The following is a 19,845-nucleotide window of genomic DNA, read 5'->3' on the forward strand; positions in this document are numbered from 1 at the left end:
GGAACAGAACATAGAGTCCCTGACAGAGCAGGAGAAAAATGGGGTATAGAACTCAAATTCTAGTAAAAAGACCAGACCTAATGGTCTGACTGAGACTGGAGGGACCCCGGAAGACATGGTCCTGGACTCTCTGTTAGCCTAGAACTGAAACCTTTCCCGAAGCCAACTCTTCAGACATAGATTAGACTGAACTATAATATATAAAATGATACTCATGAAGAGAGTGCTTCTTATTCTTAGCTCAAGCAGATACATGAGACTAAATGGGCGGCTCCTGTCCAGAGGTGAGACTAGAAGGCATAAAGGGATAGGAGCTGGTTGAATGGACACAGGAAATCCAGGGTGGAAAGGGGGAATGTGCTGTCACATTACAGGGAGAGCAGCTAGGGTCACATAACAATACATGTATAAATTTTTGTATGAGAAACTAACTTGAACTGTAAACTTTGATTTAAGGCATGATTAAAAAAAAAAGATTTAGGTATCTTGAGTCAGTCTCTTTTGAGATATAAAAGAGAGAAGTGAACAGAGAGGAGAGGGACCTCATTACCACCAAGCAAGAAGAGACAGGAGCAGAGCGTGTCCTTTGGACCTGGGGTCCCTGCGCTGAGAAGCTCCTAGACCAGTAGAAGATTGATGACAAGGACCTTCCCCCAGGGCTGACAGAGAAAGCCTTCCCCTAGAGCTGGCACCCTGAATTCGGACTTCTAGCCTCCTAAACTGTAAGAAAATAAATTTCTGTTTGTTAAAGCTACCCACTTGTGGTATTTCTGTTATAGCAGCCCTAGATATGTAAGACAGCCTGTTTCTGGAACCTTTACTGAAAATAAGCAGACAAATGAACAAACAAACAATTAAGTATAGAGTCACATTGAGTTATAAAAAAGTTACCTCAGATGCCAGTGATTTATCAAAATAGGTGATGGCTTACATTGCAACATTTATTGCTTATACCATGAAAAAAACACCAACTTTCCAAATGATCTCATTTCAGATTGTGTTGATAGTCAACTTCTCGTCCCGCACCACATCCCTGGATATCCAAAGAAACTTAGAAGCAAGTGTAGAAAAACGGACCAAAGACACTTACGGCCCACCCATGGGGAAACGCCTCTTGGTGTTCATGGACGACATGAATATGCCGAAGGTAGTGTGAGGAGGTGGCTGGGACAGGGAAGGCAACGTGCTCCTGTAAAGTGTGTGCATGTGCTGATGTGAGCTAGTGTGAGCACACTTGCCTTTATCCTGCACAGTGTCTGCAGAGTGCAGGGTGTGGGAGCCAGCTGAGATGAGAGAGTTCCTGGGGTGCTCTGCTTATGTACAGGGACTTCTCTATTACTGACTGTGTTCCTTGGTTTCTTAAAGGGGAAAAATGAGCACCAGAGAGCCTTTGAATTATATTCAGCATGTGTTTGAGTAAGTGGTTTCCAAAGGAGCTATACTTTAGGTAATGATGCTGTTTTTAGCCACGTATACATGGGAAGCATAAGGGCAAACACCACCTAAAAATTTCTTTGGATCCACCACAGAGTGGAGAACTTTAGCATGCATGATGAGTGATTTTTGGAGCCAGATCCTGAGAGGTGCAAAGTTGTCTTCGTGTACTGGAATTTTAATTTATATTGTTGCTACAGAGCCTTTTTATTTTTATTTTTTCTGAAAGTCTATCTTCCAGGTTGGCTGTGTGGAATCTACTTGGATTCCACCCACCCACCCATCCATCCTCCATCTATATATTTATCATCTATCCATCCATTTATCTGTTCATCCACCCATCCATCCATATACCTATTTATCCATTCATTCGTCTATTCATGTGTCTGCTTATTCATCCATCACCCATCCATCCATCCATTTGTTTATTCATTCACCCATCCATCCATCCGTCCATATATTTATATATATATGCACCCATCCATATATTTATCCATCCACCCATCCATCTCTTCATCCATCCATCCATCGATCCATCCACCCATGCATCCATCCCTCTATCCATCCATCCCACCATCCATTTACACATCCGTCCACCCATTCATATATTTATTCATCCATCCACCCGCCTATTTGTCTGTTCATTTGTCCATCCATTCACCTTAATTCACCCATTCCTCTAATCAACGTGTATTTACTGCACGCCTCCTGTGGGACTAGTGCTGTGCAGTGATGAGCAAAACACGTAGTTCCTGCCCTCGTGAAGCTTACAGTCTAAGTGAGGGAGACAGACTTTTAAAAGGCAATGACGAATGAATATATAATTTCGAACTTGGAGAGCGCTGTGACTCTCAGGACCGGCTTCTCCGAGAGAATGCCAGGAGGGGTGATCTTTAGTTTACGTTTACGTGGTCAACAGAGGCATCTCCGAGTTCTGCTTTATGATACTGCTGCTCTCTCTTTTCTTTAAAAACTCAAGGTGGATGAGTATGGCACACAGCAGCCGATTGCCCTGCTTAAACTGCTCTTGGAAAAAGGCTACTTATACGACCGTGGAAAGGAGCTGAATTGTAAAAGCATCCGAGACCTTGGTTTTATCGCTGCCATGGGAAAGGCCGGAGGAGGCCGCAATGAAGTTGACCCGAGATTTATCTCGCTATTCATTGTCTTTAACGTACCATTTCCTTCAGAGGAGTCTTTGCATTTGATTTATTCCTCCATCCTGAAAGGCCATACCTCGGTAATGTGACGTAGATTAGATGTCTAAACTGGAAGGCCTTGTGTTGGGTAGAAACATATACAGGGCCACCTGGTCCGTTAGACACAGCAGGCACAGTGCTTAGGCCCATGATAGTTTTAGGAGTCCACAAAGATATCCTAATTTCTTTTAAAATGAGAATAAAATTTATACCAACACCATCATAAAATATAATTTTAATTTTTTTTTTTTTAAATGGAGAAAGGGGCCCATGAAGGCAAAAGTGCCTTGGCCCATGGAAGTCATGGTGTGGCTTTGAGTTACACGTGCCACATTGAGTTTCAGTAGTGAGTGGACTAGGGGACTTGGGTTCTGGAGTCAGTCCCCATTCTGCTCCTGGGCAAGGCCCTTGAACTCTCCTCGCCCTGTTTTTTCATCTGGAACAGGGAGATAATGATGTGCCCGCCTCACTGGGTCTGGGGGAGGTGAAAGGAGAGAATGCATGTAAAGTGTGCAGCAGAGTGCCTAGCACATAGCAGGAATTCCCTAGATACTAGTTGTTGCTGCTGTTATTACGATCTACTTGCCCACCCTCCTGCCATGAAACACATTCATTCAGATAATTACCTTCTGATTCTGACATTTCACTTTTGAAGTGGGGTGTGCAGACTCAATGGCTTGGGGGCTGGGAGGGTAAGGTAAAGGTGTGGAGTGGCCAGCTGAGATCAGTAGGGACTGTGGGGACCTGGGGTGTTCATGCCCTGCCTCAAGGCATCCACCCGCAAGACGGTGAGGTCTACACTAGTCAAATAAACTCAAACTGAGGGCTGGTTGAGACTTGACCGTTGATGTGAAATGCAGGGAAATTGACGAAGATCAGATGATGGGCTTCTCTGGTCTTTCATTTTTTGTTTCTTACCTTCTTTTTTTTTCTTATTATGGCAAGGTAAAATGCACATAACACAAAATTGACCATTTTAACCATTTTAGGCCATGACATTTAGTACATTTACAGTGTTGTGCAGCCGTCACCACTGTCTAGTTCCAGAACTTTTTCATCCCCCCGAAGGGAAACCCTGTACCCATTAGCGGTCACTGCCCATTCCCTCCTCTGTGCAGCACCCCGCCACCCCCTGGCAACCACTAATCTGCTTTCTTTCTCTATGGATATACCTGTTCTGAATATTTCTTATAGATGGAACCAAGCATTTTTCCTTTTGTGTCTGACTGCTGTCACTCAGTATGATGTTTTCAAGGTTCATCCATATTGTTCCATGAGGATGATCAGTATTTTATTCAGTTTTGTGGCCAAACAATATTCCATTGTGTGGATGGACCACTTTTTGTCTATGCAGTCCATCCATTCATAGACACTTGGGGGTTCTTTTCATTTTCTAGATGTTTCACGAGAGCATCATGGCCGTGAGTGACAAGCTGACATTCTGCACATTAGCGCTCTACAAACACATCGTGCAGGATCTGCCGCCCACCCCTTCCAAGTTCCATTACATCTTTAACCTCCGAGACCTCTCACGGGTTTACAACGGTCTCGTCCTCACTAACCCGGAGCGGTGAGTTTGTTTTGTCTAACTAAAGTATGTCCCACAGGTATTATGGTTTCTCTAGTTCTTTTAGAACAGAGGACTGATCAGTGAATTTGATGAATCAATGTATCAATTGATTACCCAGAGCCTTTTTGTTTTTGTTAAATGAAAAAAAAAGTTTACTGAATGTCTTACTGATGACCTGATGCTTTGGAAGCCCCTCGAGTTGAAGACAGTTGGGATTAAGAGAAGGAGCTGTGTTCATATACGGGCAAATGTGTTAAACCCCTCTGGTGGGGACCACCTTGCCCATCTCTCAGCCTTAGTTCCTCAGCTGGAATTGCCTTTGTGAAACCTTTCACCCATGCTACTGAATTGTTTCTGGTTGCCACTTGGTTACATTATGCGTGTCTTTAGGAACAGTAAGAGCAGAGGACAAGAAGGACTCCAGTGTGGGTACAGAGTTTTTCTCTTAAAACTGGACTCGTGTTTTAGCATTCACGTATACTCTACCCAGATTTGCAGGTGTAGTTCACTTGTGGGGATCCATACTATGAATCAGCAAGATACTGAAAATGTGTGAGGTGCCCAGACTCACTCTCAGGTGTCCCTGTAAGGGTTTGCAAGGGCCGTTAAGGGCAGGGCAGCTGCAGGTGTTTAGGGTGGAGTGAAGGTCTTCTGACACCAGGGAAAGTTCCCAGGTAAAGCCAGATGGAGCTGGCTCTCAGAAAACAGAGCTGCCGGCTATCCTGACATTGATTTTCAGTCCCTGTATTCCAGCAAGTAGGGGCAGGGGCAAGTATTCGATGTCATTTGTTGTGATTCATAGTGTGTTCACTGGCTGATTTTTGGAAGTAGAGTGCCAGAGTCTTCCTTACGATAGAAGTGGTTACGAGCAATGGCTTTATGGTCCTTACTTGGATTTATTCGCTCCCATCAAACTCTCTGGTTGGATGTCTACATGTTCATCCTTTTCTGCACTCTGTGTATCTGTCTAAAAATAGTCTGCTTAGCCCTGTGTGTCTCTGTGTGACTTTGTAGCTGATTTTGCCCCTTTAACCGTGTAGGTTCCAGGCGGTGCCCCAGATGGTGAGGGTCTGGAGGAACGAGTGTCTGAGAGTCTTCCACGACCGATTAATCAATGAAACCGACAAGCAGCTGGTCAGTACATCCAAATGCAGCAGTCACTGCAGACCTGGCCTCAAAATTCTTCTCAAAGTGAAATCAGCAAGTTTAGAACATGATCCCAGTGTATTTTTTATAAGACACTAATTGCAGAAAAACAGATGTAATAAAAGTCAGCAGGTAGAGGAGGGTGGATGACTCAGAACTTTACAGCAATTGAGAAAAATGTACGTGAATTACTTCTGATAGGATAATAAGGGCGTATGTTCTTTCTCTGACGAGTTTTAGCACATAACGCTATTGTGGGAGTTTGGGTCTTTAAGTGGTCTTCCATTTTAAGGTCCAAGGCCACATAGGAAACTTGGTTGAGGAGCATTTTAATGATGACCTGGAGGTGGTAATGAGGGACCCCATCCTGTATGGAGACTTCCGGATGGCTCTGCACGAAGAGGAAGCACGCGTTTATGAAGACATCCAGGACTACGAGGCAGCGAAGGCTCTGTTCCAGGTGTGGATGGGGCTCCCTTCTCGATGGGCGTGCTTCCTCTGAGGGCGTGGGGCAAGCGGGTGGACCCAAGTGAGACACCCAGGCCTCTCTCTCAGGCTCTGAGATGCGAGCTTGTGTCTGATCCAGTGGTCTCCACATCTAGTGGTACATTGGAAGGACGTGAGGGATTCCTTAGATACACAGTCTTCCAGGCCCACCCCCTGAGTTAGCTCACCAAGCCTGTGGAGGGTCCCAGAATGGTGATGTGCAGCCAGGTTTGGGAAGCACTAGTTCTTGTAATTATAATTCATGAGTTGAGCTTTGTCATATGCTTCAGCTCGCTGCTGGCACACTAAAGGACAGCAAATCCAACTCTGGATTGTGAGAGTCAGATTCATCGTGTAAAACCAAGTGGCCTAATTATTTCAACTACTGTAGACTTTTATAAAGGTCTCTTCTCCATCCTTAAACTCTCCTGGACAAAAGGAGAGAGTCCGCATCTCAAAATGCAGTGATTTTTTTTTTTTTTTTTTAAACTTTCAGGAAATTCTTGAAGAGTATAATGAAAGTAACACCAAGATGAACTTGGTTCTTTTTGACGACGCTCTGGAGCACTTGACTCGTGTGCACCGTATTATTCGGATGGACCGTGGCCATGCCCTGCTGGTCGGGGTCGGTGGCTCGGGGAAGCAGTCTCTTGCCAGACTGGCTGCTTTCACAGCAGGCTACGAGGTGAGTCCATCTCCCTTCCCAGAAATGTGTTTATTTTATGCCACTTCCTGCAGTTGATGGTTCATGCAAATATTAGAGCAATCTGCGTGTTGTTAGTTGCCGTCAGGTTGCCTCCAGCTCCCGGTGACCCCATGCACGGCAGAATGAAACACCGCCCCCTCCTGCACCGTGTTCTTCATCATCGGTGTGCTCAAATCCATTGTTGCAGCCACTGTGTATTTTGAGTGCTTTCCAACCGAGGGGCCTCGTCTTCCAGCATGACATCAAACAATATTCTGTTGTAACCCATAGGGTTTTCACTGGATGCTTTTTGGAAGTAGATCACCAAGCCTTTCTTCCTAGTCTGTCTTTGTCTGGAAGCTTCAGTGAAACCTGTCCAGCATGGGTGACCCTGCTGGTATTTGAATACCGGTGGCGTAGCTTCCAGCATCACGTAACAAGCAAGCCACCACAGCAGGACAAACTGACAAATGGGTGGTGGAACAGTCTATAGCAAATCATCATATGATGTTTTCACAGAGTATAGAGTTGGTTGGTTTTTGTTGTTGTTTGGCTTGTTATTAACACTCTAACTCAATATCCAAAGCATCTAACTATTGCATTATTTTTGCAATAGAGAATATTCAAATGAAGTTAAAAAGGCAAATACAAGTAGATCCTGTGAATTGTCAGATGCGCTCACATGAAGGAGGGCTTGGGCCAACCTCAGGTAACCCAGTGTACGGTATCAGCAATTTGCTGCACATAGGGTTATAGACCATTCTTGGAATGTTCTAGACAGCTCCTGCGGTTCCCAGGCCATTCGCTTGCAGGACCCTCAAGAGTGGAGGAATGCACCATGCATTCAGACTTGGTTTTGAAGAGCAGTTGTCTTCACAATTCACTCCCTGCTCCCCCAGGTCCCTCTCTAATTCTTTGCTATCTGACTCCGTTCAGTGTTGTTGGTGTTAATTACCATTGGGTGGGCTCTGACTCACAGCAACCTTATGTGTAACAGAACAAAACAATGCCCGGTCCTGTGCCATCTTCCCGATCGTTGGTATGTTTGAGTCCATTGCTGTGGGTATTGTGTCAATCCATGTCATCGAGGGTTTCCCTCATTTTCGCTGACCTTCTACCAGATGTGAGGTCCTGTTCTAGCAATTAATCTTTCCTGATGACGTGTCCAAAGTAAGCAAGCCAAAGTCTCGCCATCCTTGTGTCTAAGGAGCATTCTGACTGTATTTCTTCTAAGGTTGGTGTGTTTATTCTCCTGAACGTCCGTGGTGTATTCAGTATTCTTCCCCAGCAACACGTTTCAAGCGCACCAGTTGTTCAGTCTTCTTTTGTCATTGTCTGTCTTTCGCGTGCATATGAGCTGATTGAAGAGACGGCGGCTTGGGTCAGGTGCACCTTACTCATCAAAGTGACATCTTTGCTTTTTAGAACGTTAAAGAGGTCTTTTGCAGCAGATTTGCCCATTCAGTATTAGGGTCTTCCTTTATCCTCAATGTCTCCGTTTTTTCTGAAACTGGACTCGGGAGCCTGGTTCACTTGGTGCTCTGTTGGCATCTCATGATGTGCGTTCGTGATCTTGCGATGCAGAGCCAAGTCTTCACTCAACCCCAGCTATTCACAGGTACTCGCTTGCCCCGGTGCCTGTCTCAGGCTCCTTGGACAAGTCAGCCTGTGAGCTCTCCCTTGTGGAGCTGTCCCCTCCCTCTGCAGTTCCCTCATCTCAGCGTTGCCTGGGGGCTCAGGGCACCGCAGCAGCCAGGGGCGAGGAGCCTGGCATCTGGTAGCTGTCCCTTGTGTATTTGCCCCACGGCAGAGCTGCTGTCTGTGTTGCCAGGTCTTCGAGATCCTTCTGAGCCGAGGGTACTCTGAGAACACTTTCCGCGAAGATCTGAAGAACCTGTATCTGAAGCTTGGGACTGAGAACAAGATGATGATTTTCCTGTTCACAGATGCCCATGTGGCAGAGGAGGGCTTCCTGGAACTCATCAACAACATGCTGACTTCAGGTATGGGGAGGCTGGAAACGCACAGGCCTCTGCCGACTTAAAACGAGATCCCCATGGCCTTCCCCTCATGAGAACTAAAGGGATTTACCCACAGCGGGTGAATAAACCTCAGGGTTTCTGTCACTTGCAACTGTGGAGGCTGATAAAGAGGGAGAAGGTGGGGGTGCGGGGCCCCAGCTCTGCCGTGATGAAGGGGAGAAGGTGGGGGTGCGGGGCCCCAGCCCTGCCGTGATGAAGGGGAGAAGGTGGGGGTGCGGGGTCCCAGCCCTGCCGTGATGAAGGGGAGAAGGTGGGGGTGCGGGGCCCCAGCCCTGCCGTGATGAAGGGGAGAAGGTGGGTTGCGGGGACCCAGCACTGCCGTGATGAAGGAGAGAAGGTTGGGGTGTGGGGCCCCAGCATTGCCGTGATGAAGGAGAGAAGGTGGGGGTGTGGGGTCCCAGCCTTGCCGTGATGAAGGAGAGAAGGTGGGGGTGTGGGGTCCCAGCCCTGCCGTGATGAAGGAGAGAAGGTTGGGGTGCGGGGCCCCAGCCCTGCCGTGATGAGGGGGAGAAGGTGGAGGTGCGGGGCCCCAGCCCTGATGTGATGAAGGGGAGACGGTGGGGTGTGGGGCCCCAGCCTTGCAGTCTCCTCTTCTCCCGCTCTGTCCAGCATGTTGCGCCCCCATTGTCTCTGCGGGTGTCTAGAGAGACAAGAGCCAAAGCCGGTTTGGACAACCGTGTGTCTGTTGCCCAGGAATCGTGCCAGCGCTTTTCACAGAAGATGAGAAGGAGTCCATCCTAGGTCAGATTGGCCAAGAAGCTTTGAAGCAAGGGACGGGGCCAGCCAAGGAGTCCGTGTGGCAGTACTTTGTGAACAAGAGCGCCAACAACCTGCACATCGTCCTGGGCATGTCGCCGGTCGGGGACACCCTGAGGACCCGGTGCAGAAACTTCCCAGGTACCCTGGCGCTGACCTGCAAATCCGTTCTCCCCTTCAGCAGGGCGTGTGCATTTGGGAACGATCGGGTACCTGCAGCACCACCAGCAAAGTAAAACATGCACGGCCGTTGGGTGGGCATCTGGGCCCCACACCTGTCTCCGCCGGTGGTGTGGGGCCAGCTTCCCTCTGCCTCACAATTGCCAAGGGGCTCTGGTGTTGCCTGCACATGGCTGATGTCCGTCTGGCTCAAGGTTCATAGTGAGTGCACGTCACTCTCTCTGCTCTTCCACTTGGGAAAATTCTGTCAGCATCGTGGAAAGTGCAGATCTTGCCTTTAGAAAAGCGTTTCTCACCCAGGGGCAATGTTGCTCCTTCTAGGGGACATTGGCAATGCCTGAAACCATATTTGGTTTTCACAATTGGGGTTGGTGGTGGTACTGTTGGCATCTAGTGGGTATTGGCCAGGGGTACTGCTCAACATCCTACACAGGATAGCCCCCCACAACAAAGAATGATCCAGTCCCAAGTGTCGGCAGTGCTGAGATTGAGAAACCCTGCGTTCCGTGAGTCAGAGTCAGACATGTCCAGCTCATTCACGATTTATTAGGTACAGAGATGCTATCTGTTGTTGAGTGTCTCAGGGTTGCAGAACGCTCATCTTTCCTTCTGTTTCTTTTCAAGGTCTGGTGAATAACACTGGCATTGACTGGTTCATGCCCTGGCCTCCACAGGCCCTGCATGCAGTCGCTAAATCATACCTAGGTGAGTCAGAGGTGCCACTGGGGCTACGTTACTGGTTTAACAAAACAAGCTCTTATCACTTCTCTGAATTCTGGCTCAGTGGATTCTCTTACTTAAGCCCCATGGCAGTGAATGTTTTTTAAAATTTTGTTAGTATGTTCTTGGTGTATATTGTGTATTGGTCCAAAGGAATTTCAGGGGACTTACAAGGACAATTTAGGCTGATAATTGATCAGGCACCATCTAAAGCAGTGGTTGGCAAACCATGGCCCACAGGCCAAATTCAGCCCACCATTTGTCTTGTTAATAAAGTTTTATTGGAACACAGCCTCCTTCGTTAATTAAAGTATTGTCTGTGCCTGCTTTTGTGCTACAACAGCAGAGTTGACTAATTGCAACAGGGGCCGTCTGGTTTGCAAAGCCTAAACATTTACTGTCTGGCTCTTTATAGAAAAAGTTTGCCAATCCTTGATTGAAAGGATGCTCCAAGGTCCCCAAAGTAAAGTGATTTATCAGTCAGTGCTGGATTTGTCTCTAGAGTTTCAAATGCCTAAGGCCTTGACTATTAATTTTAGTCTCTGATATGAGAAAGAAAATCAATTTCTCTTCAGGGAAAAACTTTTTCTCTAGACCTTAACTCGAGCAGTCGTATGACAAATGATCCTACATGATCTTGTAAGTACATAATAGTTTCAACCTCATGAATATTTATTCAGTAAATAAAATAATTAGTACCTCTATACAGGCAGAAGTCTAAGGGCCAGATGCTAAGTATTTCCAGCTTTGCAGCCACACGGGCTCTGTGGCTGCTACTCAGCTCTGTAGTTATATCAGGAAAGCAGTCAGAGACAATGCATAAACAAATGGGCATGGCTGTGTACCAGTGAAACTTTATAAATAACCTCCGATAGAGATGACCCAAGTTTTCATAGATGTGCTAGCAGTTTCTATATGTTAGCACTTAGATTAAGGAGCCCTGGTGGTGCAGTGGTTAAGTGCTCGGCTGCTGACTGAGAGGTCAGCGGTTCAATCGCACCAGCCGCTCTTCGGGAGAAAGATGTGGCAGTCTGCTTCCGTAAAGATTCACAGCCCAAACCCCGTGGAACATTTCTTCTCTGTCCTTTAGGGCCACCATGAGTCAGAATTGACTCCACAGCAATAGGATAGCACTTGGATTTGCTTTCAGTATTCAGTATCTTGGTATCGTAAATAGCGCAGCATGGAATTTGCTAAGAATTTTTTTTCCTTAGACTATATTCCAGGGAATTGGGATGACTGTGTCCAAAGCATGGATATTTACAAGGCAAAGTTTTCGATGCATGCTGTAAAATGGGCCTGCGGACTGTGGTTTGCCAACTCCTAATATAACTTAGGGGAGTTCTTGGGTGGTGCTAATGGTTGATACTCTCGGCAGCTAACCAAGAGGTTGGAGGTTCGAGTTCACCCAGAGGCACCTCGGAAGAAGGGCCTGGTGATCTGCCTGTGGAGGACAGCTCTCCTCTTACACACGTGGGGCTGCCATTAGTCAGAGTTGGACTCCACAACAGCTGGTTTAAAATTACTCAAAAAGGATCAAATCTGCAAAATCTGGATGAATTGGTTCTGTTGGTCCATCTTCCTACATTTTAATCTAAAGGGTAGATTCTGCTCTGAGAGGAGTATAGTTCACAGTCTGCCAGATAATCGGAGCAGTGTGATCTCGGCACAGGCAGCGATCGTTACTTCCTTCACTGGGCGTTCAGGAGGGCCCACCTCGTGTCCAGCACTGTGCTGGGTCCTGGGGACACACAGTGAATCGCTAGCTGAAGAGTCTCACCCAGGGCCTGTAAGTTGCTCAGCTGACAGGTGACAGTGCAGGAATTAGATGCAGCCATCTCTTCCTGAAACTTCAAGTTCCTCCTGCCACAATCTTTTTTTTTTTTTTTCCCAACGGTAAAATATATATAACATACCAGTCGCCGTCAAGTAGACCCCAACTCATGGCAACCCCATGTGTGTTGCAGTAGAACCGTGCTCCATAGGGTTGTTCAATGTCTCATTTTTCAGAAGCAAGTCACCAGGCTTTTCTTCCAAGGCACCTCTGGGTGGACTGGCACCTTCAGCCTTTCAGTTAGCAGCTGAGTGCATTAACCATTTGCATGCACCATCCAGGGATTCCAAGTATAACATAAAATTTTTTATTTTACCCATTTTCATATGTACATTTCAGTGGTGTTAATTCCATTCATAATGTTGTGGAACCATCACCAGTACCTATTTCCAAAACATCTCATTGCCCAAACCCCACCAGTGTCTTACCCACCAGAGAAGACAGATCTTCCCAACAGGAGGGAAGGAGAGTGGCTTTCTGTGCTATAAGAGAAATTGCCAGCATGTCTAAAGCACATGGGTCAGTTCTGTGGCCCAGAAAAGCCACCGGCATGTGACAGCCGCTCTTTTTCATTCCTTTAAGAGGCACCTCTCTCATTCCTTCCGCTTCAGGGAATAACCTGATGATTCCAGCAGAAAACATAGAAGAGCTGGTCAAGCACGTTGTTTTGGTCCACGAATCCGTGGGCGAATTCAGCCAACAGTTTCTACAGAAACTGAGACGCAGTAACTACGTCACCCCCAAGAACTACCTTGATTTTATTAACACGTACTCAAAATTACTGGACGAGAAAACTCAATATAACATAGGTAAGGCTTGGGGACGGGACGGCCACTGGACACCTTGATTCCTTGATGACAGGACTCAAGTGCTGATCTTTTCTTTAAGCAAATATTCGTCAGCAAGACCAGGCCTACTCAAGAGCGAAGCAAGGCAAAATACACTGTGAATTTTGCATTTTGAGGAGTCATTCTTCCATGTGGCTCGGGTCCCGGCAGGTTCCTATTTTTTATTTTCAATCTGGGGACACGCACTTTGTAACTCTAAATTTTCATTGCAGTAGAGGATGTTTTTTGTTGGCGGTAACGTGCAACGTTGGAAAATGCTTTTAAAATATGATCTGGCTGGGGCTGTTGGCCGGAGTCCCTGGGTGGAACAAACAGTTAGGCGCTCAGCTGCTAACTGATAGGTTGATGGTTTGAATCCACCCAGAGATGCTTTGGAAGAAAGGCCTGGTGATCTACTTCTGAAAGATCTCAGCCTTGAAAACCGTACGGAGTGCAGTTCTACCCTGACACACATGGGGTTGCCATGGGTCAGAACTGACTCAATGGCAACTGGTTTGGTTTTTTTTTTAGGGCGCTGTTGGCCAAATGAAGCGCTGTTTGTAGAAAAATACTCATTTGACCAGTGTCATCCCAATCTTGGAGGCCCTGAAATATACATGACGTATCATAAGAAGTGACATTCGTTTTCTTTTTTCTTGAGCACAGGTTGGACAAATCACAGGGAGGCCCCCACAGAGCTTGTCTCGGTTTCTCAGGAAGGGCCCACCTTGTTGATGACGCCTGGGTGCTCTGTTTCCTCAGCTCAATGTAAGCGTCTGGAGGGCGGGCTGGACAAGCTGAAGGAGGCCACCATCCAGCTGGACGAGCTGAACCAGAAGCTGGCCGAGCAGAAGATCGTGCTGGCAGAGAAGTCCGCTGCCTGTGAGGCCCTGCTGGAGGAGATTGCCACCAACACAGCCATTGGCAAGTGTGGGCAGCTCCGCGTGGCCCAGGCCTGCAGGACAGGCTGCTCTGGGAGAAGGCCTGAGGAACTACCTTTCAGTCTGAGAGTGCATCCAGCACATGCCTACTGAAGGCCTGCCATGCTGTCCTACGCACTGGGGACCCAGCCCTCTGGGTGGGGAGATGTCATACCCTAGTGAGGGGACTCAGGACATCTCATGTTGTGACCAGTGTGCAGGGAGTCAGCAGAGTGATGACATCAAAGGGTGGGGTGGCTTCTGAGCTGGGCGTGAGTGAACGTCGGGGAAGGTGATGAGGCCAAGGGGGTCTTAGTGACCCAGGAGCACAGGGTCAGGGCATCCTCAGGGTTGGGACTGCCATGGAGCCACGTGTCCGGCCATGGAACGGAGCTGGTAGCACACAAGTGGGCCAGGAAAGGAAGGTCAGAGTCAGAACAGCCGCCCTGGTGCCGGACACCCATGTACTGCAGGAGGTCTGTTCTCCCGTGAGTGCTAACAGGCTGCCACGGCCCACACCTTCCATCCTGGCCTATGCTTGACTGCTCTCCTCTTCCGGCCCCAAACCACCCTTTGAGGCCCACATGCCCCTTCGGCTCCATGACAGGAAGTGTGTCCTAACCCCCCCCCCCCCCCCGCAGCGGAGGAGAAGAGGAAACTGGCCGAAGAAAAAGCCATGGAGATAGAGGAGCAGAACAAGGTCATCGCGGCGGAGAAGGCCGAGGCAGAGACGGCGCTGGCTGAGGTCATGCCCATCCTGGAGGCCGCCAAGCTGGAGCTGCAGAAGCTGGACAAGTCCGACGTGACGGAGATTAGGTAACCCACAGCCATCTTCAGTTACACGCTGGCCGCCCGCTTCGCTCCTGCCAGCGGTTACAGTGTGGGGGTTATGGCACCCACGCGGAGTGCCACGCACTGTGTTAAGCGCCCCCCTGTGCCATGTCCTCCCTCCACAAGCCCTTTGTGTGGTGCAGGCTGTTATTATCCTTATTTACAGATGAGGAAGGTGAGGCGCAGCAAGGGGAGGTGGCAGAGCTTGACCTTGAACCCAGGCTGACTCGCCAAGGAAGCTGTGCTCGGGGCGGCGGGGGTGGGGGGTGTGTGTGTGAGAGGGACAGGCGTCGTAAATCCACCCTCCTAACAGACAACCTGACGTGGCGTCTGCCCTCACAGCGCTTCCTCTGAAAACTGCATGGCCACGACGCCTTAATCCATCTCTAGCCACGTGGGCTTGTGAGAGTGGGTCATTATGTGACCCCCAGACAGTTTGCAAGTGAATCTGCAGAATGGCGCCCGACGCACAGCCAGAGCCTGGCTGTCAGGAAGGGTGCCGGTGTGGGGTGGATGGGCGCGCTTCCTTCCACACAGCCTGGCCTCCCCAGGGCACCAATAATGGATTTCGATGGTCAATTTCGCACTGCGAGTGAAAACACAAGAAGAGCAGGCTGACACCCTCCCACCCAGACCTCTCCCCTGCACTGTCTGCCCCACACAGAAGATGCCCACTGGGTTAGGAGCCTCAATGTTCTCCTTTCCCTTCCTCACTTTCAGAAGTCATTTCATCCTCCTGGCCCCACAGCTGTTCTTTCCACAGCTGAGAGATGCCCATTTCCGAGTCAGTGGGGCCTATTCCATTTTGTGTTCCTGAGGGAATGAAGCTTATTCTCAGTGGTTTTCTCATTTCATGAGGACCAGCAGCATTTCTGGTCCAAGGCCTGCCCCTGTTTTCTTATTAGTGAGACATATGCAAATTTGAATAGAATGTTCTGTTTATTCCAGAGCAGGGGCCTCTGATGGCAACAGCTTTTGGTTTGGCAATCCATGAGAGCCTGCTTCTTTACAGCCTCACCAGCAGAGGGCGTTAGCAAGCACTTGGGATTTAACTCGTTGTCCAGATGAAAATTGGTATTTCAGTGTAGTTTTAGTTTGTACTTCTCTTATTATGAGGTTCATCCTTTTTCTTTATGTGAAAAATGTATATGAGAGTCATGTGTGTTTCTGTGAACTGTTCTGTTATGTGCTTTGTCTGTTGAGTTGTTTTTGCTTTTCTTTCTCATCCATTTCCAGGAGCCTTTTATAAAATAGCTTTCTATCCATGATATGGAGCCCTGGTGGTACAGTGGTTAACAGCTCGGCTGCTAACTAAAAGGTCAGCGGTTTGAATCCACCAGCCACTCCTTGGAAACCGTATGGGGCGATTCTCCTCTGTGCTATAGGGTTGCTATGAGTCGGAATTGACTCGAAGGCATTGGGTTTGGTTTTTTTATCCATGATGTGAGTTGCAAACATTTTCCCCAGTTTGTCATCTGCCGTTTGACTTTACGAGGTTTGGGTATATGTTTGTTTTTGCCGTGCATAGGTTTTTAACTTTTTATTTGGCAAGTTTTATCAATATCTTATTTTATGGTTTCTGTATAATGTGTAACGTGTCATAGTTAAAAGGCCTTACCACTGCAAGGCTGTGAAATTTAATTTCCCCGTGGTGTTTTCTAGTACTTTTATGGTGCAATTTTTCACATTTAAATCTTTGATCTAGTTGAGATTTTTCCTGGTGTTCTACGTGTGTTTGGACCCGATTTTATTTCTTTTCCAGAGGACTGTGGTCTGGCTTTCTTTAGGTCATCTGGATGTTAAGTATGATAAATCAGCACTTGCATCTTGACAATCCCATAATCCTTTAATTCTTTAAGTAGCCTTGCCTTTCTGTAATGCGCAATCCCCTTTGTAGAAATCATAAAATGTTAAAAAAAAAAAAAAAAAGCAGGAAGATTAGAAGTGGATGTTTCTCCTTGCTGTAAAAGGCTCCCTTTGTCTCTGGCTGGCCCAAGTCTAAGGCTTGCCATGTTACTTTTCTTCCTTTGTTCATCTGGCAGAACCGAGTGTCTACACGCAGACGAGGGCATTGCCGCATGCGGCGAGTCTCGGGGAGGTGCAGGCGTCCACATAGGACTGTTCCGTGGATGGTAAAAATGACACAGGAGAAGATTAGGAAGGACAGGTCCTTGCTGCTATGGCTGCGGGTGACTGGGGACTGTCCTAGTCTGGCCAGCCAGGGAAGTCATCCCAGGAAGCAGCTGGAAAGCAGTTCTCCATTTGGAGGATAGAGGCTCGAGGGTCCCCTCCAGGCTGAGGATGCTGGAAGGAGCGTGGCCTGTGGGAGGAGCAGAGAGAGCAGCATGGCTGGGGTCGAGGGGTTCAGGGATGGGGGGGTTGGAGTGATGCTTTTCCTTCGGTGGGGGCAGGCGGTCATCTTTTCTCTGTTTTTATCCCTGAGTTTGCTTTGTTCAGTGTTTTCATCCCAGTAGAAAATGGGGGCTAGTGGTTTTGACCAGGCACTCCATCTGAGTCAGCCCTTCAGGCAACAGAAGGGAGGAATCGAATGAAACAGAGGGGGCTCCATTTCTGGGATCCAGCATCGCTGGAAAACGCCATGCTTGGGATAAAAGAGGTCCCAGAGCATGGTCTGTATGCTTTTGGCAGAGAACTTCACTTTCCTAGAATTATAGGAGTTTGGAGCTGGAAGTCTCCAGTGCTGCATACCCATTTTATAGATGTAAAACTGAGACCCCTGAAAGGTTACTATCTTGCATAAGGGCTCAGGACCCTGCGTGGGTCCTGGGTCCTGTCTGTCTTGTATCTGAATGCATGTCACTGATTGTTTCCTCCCCTGATAATTCAGAGAGCAGTGGTCTAGGCTGGCCTTTACCCGCCCTGAGGGAAACTTTAACAACCCCTGACAGCGCCTCGCTTTTGTCAGCAGAGACGCTGCCTAATGGAGCCTTTCCCTGATGACTCAGGCCATTATTTTAATCATCAGGGTTCGGGCTGGGACCGGCCGCCCTCCGCCCTCCGCAGGGCTGTTGTCCTGGCTTGTCCTTACCCAGTGTGGCTCCCTCTCTTCTCCTCCCCTCTGCTGGGCGGTGGAGGGGGTCCCCAGGGCCTGGAGCTGTGAGGGGTTGCCCACTACAAACAGGCTTCAGACCGCTGTGCTGGTCAGTTTGGTCTCTCCCTCCCCCTTCTCTGGGTCATCCTGGCCCCCTAAGCACGTGCTGACAACTCCCAGGTTTCTGCCTCGACTCCCCATCCAGGGAGCCCATCATCAGCTCCAGCTGCTTTGCTTCCTTTCTCTCTTTTCTTTGCCGTTTCTGCATCTCCTTCCTTCTTCTCTCCCTCTGTGGCTTTGGTGTTTGTGCCTTGCGTGGCTTTGACGGACATGGCCTGGCAGCGGGCAGCCTGGGGCAGTGGGGACAGTTTATATGAGACTGGCTTCTCTCAGCCTTGAAGCAACGCTGTCTTCCTCTCCTGGTCTTCCTGGGCTTCTGGCTTCTCTGGAGGTCTCGGGACTGGCCGCCTGAGTGCTGGGGAAGCAGAGTGATGGTCTGGTCTTATCAAAGACAAAGACAGCAGTTAAGTGGCATCATGGCCTGGAGGGAGCCCAGGCTGCGGCCGAGACCTGGGCGAACACGGGCAGAGCTTCTGAGCGCTGTGATCCTGCTCCTTCATCTAGTAAATGGGGATGATAGAATGATGGTGGTGATGATGATGATGATCGTAATAGCAATAATAACAGTAGCTACCGTTTAGAGTCTGGGGAATCGCCCCAGGGTGTGATTAAAACCACACATTCTCAGGCTCCACCTTGACCTACAGATTAGATGCTCTGGGGGCGGCCTGGGTTTGCATTTTAATGACCTCCCTCTCCCCATTCTGATGTCCGGTCAAGTTCCAGAAGGCTGGTCTGAAACCTGATGGGTAAGACCCAGTCCCTCCCTCCAGGGAAGCTCCCCGCAGGAGCCAGCACCTGCTGGGATGTGGCTTCCTGTCTCCAGGCCATGTCACCTCCGAGAAGGGACTTGTGGTCCAGCTCCTTTCCTGGAGCTCTCACGTGGCTGGCCTCGTATCTGACCCTCACACGTTCTCGTTTCTTGCCAGGTCTTTCGCTAAGCCCCCTAAGCAGGTGCAGACGGTCTGTGAATGCATCCTCATCATGAAGGGGTATAAGGAACTCAACTGGAAAACCGCCAAGGGCATGATGTCCGACCCCAACTTCCTGAGGTCTCTGATGGAGATCGATTTTGACTCAGTCACCCAGAGCCAAGTTAAGAACATTAGAGGTAAGTACGCAATGCGCGAGAAGCCAGGGTCCATCTCAAGTTGGCATCTAAGTCTTCGGGGCAGGGAAGGAGAGCGAGGAAGGGGCTTCCTGCAGGCAGACCCTCCCAGTCTGGTCGCATGGGATCACTGTGGCTCTGGGATGGAGTAGACAGGACTGATTGTCATGGGTCACTACCCACCGTGGAGCCAGAGTGGAGTTGGCACCACTGAGACGCTTGAACTGTGCTGGGGAGGGGTATGCCCCGAGGAAAGTGGCGGCAGTGTTACTGTTCTCTAGAACAGGAGGATGGATGTTGGATGGACCATAGCAGCAGATGCCCACTGAATGTCTGACTCAGCAATCGCTCTGGTTCTCACTGCCAGGAAACAAGACCGTCTCATTGGAGCCCAGCCCTGCCTTCCCTGCATCTTCTCCAAGGGCACAGTGGTGCCAAGAGTTGATCTAACCTTGACCTCTCCCCTAGCCAGTATAGGGTCTGCTGTGGGTCCCTGGAGGGTGGACAAGTAAGACGGGACACTTCATCCATGGCTGGGCCTCTGTCTTTGGTTATAGAATGCTGAGTCCCTTTGCACCTGCATCCTGACCTAGTTGGAGTGATACTAAAAAAAAAAAAAAAAAAGTTGACCTTAAGTAGATTCCGACTCTTAGCGACCCTGTAGGACAGAGTAGAGCTGCCCCATAGGGTTTCCAAGGAGCGCCTAGTGGATTCAACGGCCAACCTTTCGGTTAGCAGCTGATCTCTTAACCACTGCCCCACCAGGTCTTTGCAAAAGGAATAAAAGATTGTAATATAACCACTGTCTTGACTGTCAAGAACTTTACCATCAGGTGGTCTTTTTCAGCCCCTTACAAACAAAGCCAAACTAAACACAGTAACAAGTACAAAGACCATGACTTCCTCTCTCTGAGTATCCATTGGATGGGATTCCA

General features: G+C 48.7%; 1 protein-coding gene across 1 annotated transcript in view; it reads left to right on the forward strand.

Moving 5' to 3' along the window:
- DNAH10 (dynein axonemal heavy chain 10) overlaps positions 1-19,845 on the forward strand; it is a 136,665-nt gene that overhangs the window by 94,270 nt on the left and 22,550 nt on the right. Inside the window, exons 45-57 of the mRNA XM_004384997.1 lie at positions 995-1,147; positions 2,414-2,674; positions 4,031-4,203; positions 5,244-5,337; positions 5,642-5,809; positions 6,332-6,520; positions 8,352-8,523; positions 9,256-9,459; positions 10,123-10,203; positions 12,664-12,861; positions 13,642-13,803; positions 14,441-14,615; positions 18,732-18,913. Coding sequence (XP_004385054.1) covers positions 995-1,147; positions 2,414-2,674; positions 4,031-4,203; positions 5,244-5,337; positions 5,642-5,809; positions 6,332-6,520; positions 8,352-8,523; positions 9,256-9,459; positions 10,123-10,203; positions 12,664-12,861; positions 13,642-13,803; positions 14,441-14,615; positions 18,732-18,913 — 2,212 coding nt within the window. The remainder of the gene's footprint in view (positions 1-994; positions 1,148-2,413; positions 2,675-4,030; positions 4,204-5,243; positions 5,338-5,641; positions 5,810-6,331; positions 6,521-8,351; positions 8,524-9,255; positions 9,460-10,122; positions 10,204-12,663; positions 12,862-13,641; positions 13,804-14,440; positions 14,616-18,731; positions 18,914-19,845) is intronic.

The sequence above is a fragment of the Trichechus manatus genome, unplaced genomic scaffold (genome assembly GCF_000243295.1).
Source record: "Trichechus manatus latirostris isolate Lorelei unplaced genomic scaffold, TriManLat1.0 scaffold00131, whole genome shotgun sequence".
NCBI lineage: Eukaryota > Metazoa > Chordata > Mammalia > Sirenia > Trichechidae > Trichechus > Trichechus manatus.